The following is an 8,106-nucleotide window of genomic DNA, read 5'->3' as shown; positions in this document are numbered from 1 at the left end:
CCCTTTCACTTCTGCTCCGCCTCATGGGCCACTGCGGCCACCTCGATGGCGGCGGCGGCGTGCTCATCCCCAGCAGCCTCGGTGGCACCGGATGGGACGGTCACGACCGTGCTCCCACCGGGAGCCATTTGCGTCACGTTCTGGATGGTCGTGCCAAGTCCCGGCAGCGTCAGCAGCTGGAAGGGGCTCACCACCTTCACGACCGTGCTGCCGTCCTGGACCGCGGCCGTGCTCAGCACCGTCAGGTTGGAAGCGTCCGGGTGGATCTCCACCGTACCGGGGAAGGTGGAGCCAGCGGAGGCAGGTACCGTGTACCCTCCCAGCAGCGGGGAGGCCGGGGAGCTGGCAGCGGGAGGCTGGGACGGGCTCTTCCCCAGCACCGAGGGTGGGAGGGCTGAGACCACTTTGCTGAGAGGGAGGTTGGCAAGCTGGGAGACCGGCACGCCGGGGGTGACGGCGAGCTGTGCCGGCTGGGACAGGACTTGGGACGTGATGGCAGCTGGTCCGGAGGTGGCCCTGGTCAGCCTGGGACGTTTTAGAGGCGTGGGGACGGAGACGGGCGTGAGGGTCATCAGGACGTTGTTGAGGTGCTGCGATTTGTGCTTCAGCTCCTTCGCTCGCTTGCGGTGCTCGTCGCACTGCTGCTCCAGAGCTGGACAGAGAGGAGGGTCTGCTCAGCCTGGACCCGGGATGGGCTTCCCAGGGACCACGGCACCGCCTGGAGCTGGTTTAGCACCCACCAGCTTTAACACAAACCCCCCTTATGCAGAAAGAAAATGAGCTGGCAGTGACGAGAAGTGCCGGAGCACCAGCGTGTCCCTGGGGCATACCTGCCAAATCCCGCGTGTACTGCTCCCTCGAGCGATCCATCTGACACTTGTGGCTGGCCAGGACCTTCTTGACCAGATCCAGCATACCGAAGTTCTGGACTACGTTGTTGAGTAAAACAGCATCTTAAAAACAAGACACAGATCTTTGAGGACAGCAAAACTCCCTATGCAGAGTATTTGCAGCTTGGTAAAAGGCCATACGACAGCAAACACATTCAGCTGAGATGGCCAAAATCTGCGGGAGGGTAACGCAAGAGGCTGGGGAAGAGGAGAAGACAGGAGAAGTCAGGAGAAAGTGCAAGAGGTCACTCGCGTACGAAGAGCCCTCTCCTGCTCAGCAGGGGCGATAAGAAACCTGCTGGCACAGTAGCTGGTTGCTGCATCATTATTTGGTGGCCTAAATTCCACCTCAGCTCCCGAGCCAGGCGTTTGTCCAGACCCAGAGCCAGCACACAGGAAGCCCCAGGCACAGGGAACTGGAGAACTGAGGCCTCCTGAAGCGTCCCCGAGCGCAGTCAAGAGCCTGTCCAGGCAGCAGCCAGAAATGAGATTTACTTATGATGATAATGCCACCCAGATACCCCTAAGGAGAACAAAAAAAATCTACCAGCCCCTCTCCCGAGGGGGACCCGTGCCCAGGTCCTTACCACCGAGCTGCAGCGGGGGATCCTGCGCTCGCTGCTGCAAGCCCTTCATGGTCTCCACTAGCTCCTGGTGGAACTCCTGGATTACTTCTTCCAGGAGACCCGTATCCTTCAAGCCTCGCCAGAAAGCAAAGGTGTCATCTAGAGAAAAAGAAAGCAAGGGAGAACCTCAGAATCCTCCGAGGTGGTTTTAATGCTCTGGGTTCCCCTGCTGGCCCCTGCAAGGGGGAAGCCCTTCTGTGCTGCAGGGACAGGGCGCCGGAGCAAAGCCCAGCCACAGCGTGTGCCCGAAGCAGGGGCAGCTGGAAAAGGACACGTCTCCCCATCCTCTGCCACACAAACAGGACACCAGTGCTACGGAAAAGCCCGTTGCTCAGTGTACACCAGAGGAGCAAGAATGGTTTTATGACCTGTTGGGTTTTTTTTTCCCCCTAGAGCCAGGCCAAGCACGTGGCCGACGCTTTGACATCTTAGCGCTTAGTGACAACTTCATCCCACGACGATGGCGCAGTCAGACTGCACAAAGGCGGGATATAACGCAGCCCGGTGCGCCGGTACATGGCAAAGGAATAATCCCAGCGGGGGCTCAAGCTGGGCTGCTCTGGGCAGACAGGTCCTGCTCCTCATCCCTGCTGTTTCCCTCCTTCCCCCGCCATCCTCTGCCTCGGGCGCGCCGAGCCCGGCGGGATCCCAAGCTGTACCTCCGACGCTGGTGCTCCAATCGTTGGCATCCTCGCACGTTTCTATGGTAATCGTAGCTGGGGATCCGTTCACTGCAACCAATAGCAAAAAAGAAAAGAAAAAAAAAAAAACCCAAGTCCTGATTTTTCTCTTTATTTTCCACGGGCTGTTTCTGAGGGACACGCTCCCTTGCTGCATTTCTGTGACTTCTCATTTTTATTGCATAGGACCACTTGTATTTGAACGTAGCTCTCGAAGCTGAACGGAGAGAGACGCCCCAGCGGCCGGTGAAGCCGCAGGCGGTTGCTGTGCCAGCAGTACTTATTTTTCCACATTGGAGTGCAACACCCCAGGGATTGCTTCTGCAACCCTTGCACAAGAACACATGCCCAAGAGCCGCGTTTCCCTCCCGCGCCCCTGCGTGCACACTGGTACTGCTTAGGGCAAAAGTCAAGCAGATTTAGAGACTGATTTCTTTGGCAATCCTTTCTTGCCCAGGTTACAGTTTGGGAGACTGGGATGTCTGGGGGGTTTCTAAAGCATCCCCCCTCCCTCCCCCCAGCTCTGCTGAATCTCAGCGGTTTTGTTGCCATAGAGCTGGGGGAACCGGCATCGTTCGAGCCGTGCGCGGGAGCGGGATGAATGGGAATCCAGCCGGAGATCCGCGGTGCCGCATGGAGCCTTTGTGGTGCTCAGCCGCTGCCATCAAACCCGATTACTCTGCAGCCTTCAGGTCAGCGACCTGATCTCCACGCTTAACGGGAAGGCTCAGGACAGGCTGCGGCTCAGGAGCCCGGGGAGGCTGCACCGTGCATCGGCATCGGCTTCCCCACCAAAACACCGGGCCGTGCTGCCGCAGGCGCGCTGCAGAGCTGGCCGAGGGGCTCACCCTGTCCCTGCTCTGCTCTCACAGACACCGTCAAGGAGCTTGGGGTGTGGGGCTCTTCAGGGGCTGTTCTTAACTCTCAGAAACATAAAAGTACTTAGAAATTTGAAAGCTTTCCAATAAGATAGTTGCCTGTAGTTATAGGTCAAATTAAGTATAAGGCTACAGCCATGTGGCCGCAACATCAATTAAATCCAGTTTTATAAGCTACATGCACGAGTGCAGATAAAAATCTGTTGTATCCTCCGGTTCTCTTTAATCTCTCATCAGAGAAACCTGATAATAATGCAGCCAGGGAGTCCTAAATGAAAATCCCTAAATTATTCCAGAAGAAGCTAGGTCAGAGCCAGGGGAGGAGGGACTCCTTCCCTGGCACCCTGCGTGGCGGGAGAAGCCGGGCTGATCCCTGCTTCCCGGGACAAGCCCTACCGACACAGCGCCCAACCGGCAGCAAGGACAGAAGGGGACTTCACTGAGCAACGACTACTGTTTTCTTACAGATTAATTGCAGTCTTCTGCTTCAGCTACACAGTTTGGGGTAGGGCAGGAGGCCAGAAGGACAGCTCTTCGGGTCATGCAGTGTTAGAGCAACTAGGTGAGTTACTGCATCTCTGCCGAGATGCTCTAACAACGACTCTGCCTAGCTCTGCTATGGGGAATGCTGCAACAGAGCAGGGAGAGAAAGCAGAGGATAAAACAACCTGCAAAGCCAAAAAGAGAGGCAACTGTAAGGGGTGTTGGTTACGTGGCATTTGTTATGCTTTGACGCTTCAAAGCCCCTGTTCAGGGTGAGAGGAATGGCTGGACGTACCATCTGCAGAAGCGGGAGTGAGAGGGATGTACTCCGTTGACGTCTGGCTGGTCAAGGACACCCTGGCTCCGGTCAGGTCGATTTTGGTGCTCCGGCAGGTGTTGGAACAGACCTTCGTGTGCTGGTAGAAATCCAGTTCTCCAGAGTCCATGATCTTCCTGCGAAGTCAGGGAGCAAGCACAGGGACCGGCATGTCAGCAGGAGCCGAGAGCACCGAGACGCAGCTCCTGGCATCTTTCACCCCCAAACTTCTCAAAAACCCAGATGAAAAGCAAAAGCCAGGAGAACAGGCAGAGGCAACAGTCTGAATTTCCCTTAAGTCCCCCTGTGCCCTGACCTTAGAGGCAGCATCAACCGAGAGTTAATTAAAACAGTATCCACAGCCTGCTCCATGCTGTCCACACGCACAAGTCCAACAACCACGCAGTACTCCAGTGGTGGTAAAGCCTTTCAGGAGGCTGGGATGGAGAGAAAAGGGCCCATCGTGCTGCAGCTGCTGTACAGGACTGGAGCAGATTCGGTTTCTGACAACTTCCCTGCCACGTCTCGCATCCTCCCGCAGGACGGAGGAGGGGGAGCAGGACTTCAGCCCTCTGAAAAGGTTCCAGTCCAAGTCCAACCCAGAGAGGATGAATTTCCTTAGTGCAAGAAAGTCCTTTTCTTTGCCACCGGAACACTCTACTTGGGCTGAGAGGCTCAAGAGACACGTGAGCTTTTCCTAAGGATATATCCTTGTAAAACTAAACATACCTTGAGAAGCATCGGGAAAAACCACACTGCTCTCAGCAGATCTTCTGCTGGTTAGAAGCCTTCAGGGAGAACGTACTGTTTGGAGCCCAAACACTGCCATTCCCGTAACAGCAGCGAAGTGGGGGGAGCTTTTCCCTGTCATTCTGGGCCATGCTCTCATGCAGCAGTTTTACCCCTGCCTTGCGATGCTGAAGAGGGTCCTCCTCCCTGGGATCTCCTGACCTGCTCTGAGGACATCCCCTGCCTCTGTACGAGCAACACACACCCACCCTGAGCGGGTTTCAGAGCGGGTCCCACCTCTCTGAGCAGGCTCTTCTGCATGGAGGTCTGTAATTTTAACTAGGAACCCTTGCTGGGACTGATGAGCTCCTGGTTCATTGAGGGAGGAAGGAGAAGAGAAAGTCCCAGTCTGGCCCCACCAGTGCCTTCCCCCCACGCACGCCTGCAGCTTCCAGAGAAGGGTCAGCTGAAGTTCAGGGTGAGACAGCAGGAAGTCTCTTCCTTCCCTTTTTAGCTCTACACCTCAAAAAGAGATGGGGCATAACCCCATTTATAAACTAAAATAAGGTCTCTCAGCTTAAGCAAAGGAGGTTGCAACACTGGCATATGTGATCTTCCCAGTCTAAGCGCGTTGGCTCCAAAGCATCCCCAGGCTTTGCTGGCCAACAGCAACCTGAGCTTCCCAAGATTTGCTCCCATGGGCTGCTGGGCTTGCCTTCACACATTCCTCCTGAAGTTTTTTTTTTTTTTCCTTGAAAGACCTGCCTTGCCAAAGCGTAAGCCTATTATGCAAAACCTACTTGGAGCAAAAACTGCTTAGAAGGAATACGGGAGACGCCTGCATTGAAGCAGAAGACGACAGGCAAAGGCAATGTCACCCTGTGAAAAGAGTACAAAACCACTGACAATTCCTGGGGAAAGAGGTGATGCATTTTTATCCTGCCTCCAGGCAGAGACAGACTTTAATTAAATCACAGTCTCAAGCTGGTGTTCAGGAAGACCATAGAAGAATTAAATTGCTGTAGTTAAGACTAGAGAAGAGAAATGCTTGCATAAATAAGCTTTAAATAAGTTATTGGGGGGAAAAAAAAAAAGTGATATAAAGCAGGCATGGTGCAACGGGAGTGTTAGTTCATGATCAGACCTCCATTTGGTAGGTCACACTGAGAACCCATAAACAGCATGGCCGGACCACCACTGGCTGTTAAAATTTGCAATGACCTTATGCCAGCTGGGAACTCTGTGTGCTTCAAGTCCTAAAAAGACCAGGGAAGCATTTGTTGCCCCAGATTATTCCCTAGGCACAAGGATAAAGCAAAGCCATTGGGCAGACCACATTTGGGACCACGCTGTTAAAACCAACATTCAGTGGTGCATTTGCCGGCTCAGCAGCAAAACAACCATGCCAAAGGCTCTGTTCCACCCCACCGTTATCCCCCAGAAAGAAGAAGTCTCGGCTGTCGCTGTGCGGATACAAATGAAGAGACTAACCGGAGCATGATCCCGTTCATCCGGATCGCCCGCTTCCAATCCTTCAGGGTTGACTTGCCCGCCAAGTGGACAAACTCCTTGGGACTAATCAGGTGATCGTCAAACTGCAAGAGGCAGAAGTGCAACATCAGCGTGACAAGCCATGAAATAACGAAAGCGTGCCCCCGCGAGCGTGATTCAGCAGCAAAGCCAGGCTGCCTGGACGGCATTTCCCGGTGCCCAGCAGCAGAGCGGAGCTGCATCGCAGCCTCAACATGCTGTTTAAATAACAGCACCAGAACAGATGGCTGACACACGCTTCCCCACCTTAGAGAACATTGACCGAGTTAAAAAAAATTAAAGCCAAGTGTCGCTTTCATGGTTGGTTAACAGCTGCTCAAAGCCAAGGGTTTGGCGGTGTGTGCAGCGGAGGAGTTCGCTAAATGCCCAGCCCAGGCAGGATGGCCGGGAAAAAAACAACCCGTAGCTTGTGCAAATTATTATTAGCAGTGGTGAGCTGCTCATGCTCCCACCAGCTCACGAGAGCCGGGCTGCCCCGGCGACGTTTGGGTCCGGGGCACACTATGCCCTGCGCGGCCGAGGGAAGGAGAAGCCCATTCGCTCTTTGACCTTCTGGTACCGAGCCCAACCATCGATATCAGTGAAACCTCTGGCCTCTCTCAAAGCATACAGCCACTTCTAACGAAATCCAGCTTTAAGGAGTTGGCACACGCTGTATCGGCAGCCAGCTCTTCCCCCTTCTTTTACTGCCCTCAGCTGTGCCTCAACCCACGTGCTGGCCTAAAAGCAACCTGCAGAATCAGGCAGCCCTCTAAAGAGCTGCCTTCCAGCCCATCTCAGAAGGGATGGCTCAAGTCCTGGCCGCCTCTCTTCAGTGCCCATATTGACCAACGTAGAGCTCACTCACCATTACTGCGTGAGAAACTGCTTCTCTGAACTAGCGCTTGGGCTTTGGTGCAAAGACAAGACTGATTTTAGGCAGCAGCATTTTCCGCAGCAGCACCTGTCCTCTGCCTCGGGGATGGAAAAGACCATCTCAGGACACAGTACAAGCTCTTCAGTAGGTCCCCTACTGACAAGCTTCTCAACAAATTCTCAACTTTCAAACTGAGCAGACACTGGAAGCGCCCAAATTTCTCAAACTCTCCAGCAATGCAGTTAAATTGAGGCAGCATCTCTCCAGCCAGGACTGCTCAACTCGGCCGAGAAGACAACTATCAGGCACAACAGTAACAAGAATTTCCTCCTCTCCCACCACGATGTGGTTCTGATGCAAAGCAGCTTACCAAAGCTCACCAAAACCAGGACAAGCCAGGTGAGCCTGTGGTGTGGGCATGGGAAGGCATGAGTCCAGCGTCAGGGTTCTTTATTCTCACCTGCACACACTTCACGTTGATCCCAGGGCACACAAACTTTCTCCAGATGAGGTTGGCTTTGCTGTCTCCGCAGGTGATGGGGTAGACAATCTCTGCCTCCAAACTGTCCTCATCTTCAGCCATCTTCACTTCTCACAGGGAACAGAGGAAGGAACAGATCGAGAAGAAACATGAGTCGCAGCCCCCGATTCACCACCCTGATGCACACAGACAGTGATAAAGCAGTTTTGAAGCTCAGGATTAAAAAAAAAAGTAGATGATGGATGACGGGGTGCGTTGGGGTTTGTGGCCACCATTCACTTCCACTTTGCTACTAAAGCATCCAACCACCCAAATTTTTCAGGCAAAACAGTACAGCAGATATACTGATCTGGCCGCAGCTGAGCGCGTGAAATCTGAGAAGTCAGTAGCCAGGCCTGAGAAAATTCAACTCTGGATAAAAATAAAAGGGATTTTGTTGTTCAGGTAATTAATACATTCACCTTTGGTTTTAGAGTGCAGCTGTTTTTAAGGCAGCTCCAGCCCAGCTGGTTACGGTCTTTGCTCACTAAATCCACTTTTACTTGTAACCAAAGCCTGCGAGTTTGCTGCAAAACTGACATCCCCATCGCAAGCTGGAAGGGCAGGAGCCGGCGAT

At 53.8% G+C, this 8,106-nt stretch overlaps 1 protein-coding gene across 1 annotated transcript; it reads right to left on the bottom strand.

Annotated features, from left to right (window-relative positions):
• Window positions 1-5: 5 nt before the first annotated feature.
• Window positions 6-7,592, bottom strand: GMEB2 (glucocorticoid modulatory element binding protein 2). Its single transcript, XM_010281509.1, has 7 exons — window positions 7,470-7,592; window positions 6,094-6,197; window positions 3,853-4,010; window positions 2,176-2,247; window positions 1,478-1,615; window positions 831-953; window positions 6-652 (listed from the first exon to the last, which is right to left on the bottom strand). The coding sequence occupies exons 1-7, from the start codon at window positions 7,590-7,592 to the stop codon at window positions 6-8; spliced, it is 1,365 nt and encodes a 454-aa protein (XP_010279811.1).
• Between the last annotated feature and the right edge of the window lie 514 nt (window positions 7,593-8,106).

The sequence above is a fragment of the Phaethon lepturus genome, unplaced genomic scaffold, assembly GCF_000687285.1.
Source record: "Phaethon lepturus isolate BGI_N335 unplaced genomic scaffold, ASM68728v1 scaffold48620, whole genome shotgun sequence".
NCBI classification, from domain to species: domain Eukaryota; kingdom Metazoa; phylum Chordata; class Aves; order Phaethontiformes; family Phaethontidae; genus Phaethon; species Phaethon lepturus.
The sequence above is the reverse complement of the archived record's forward strand: the minus strand, read 5'-3'. Positions and strand labels throughout refer to the sequence as shown.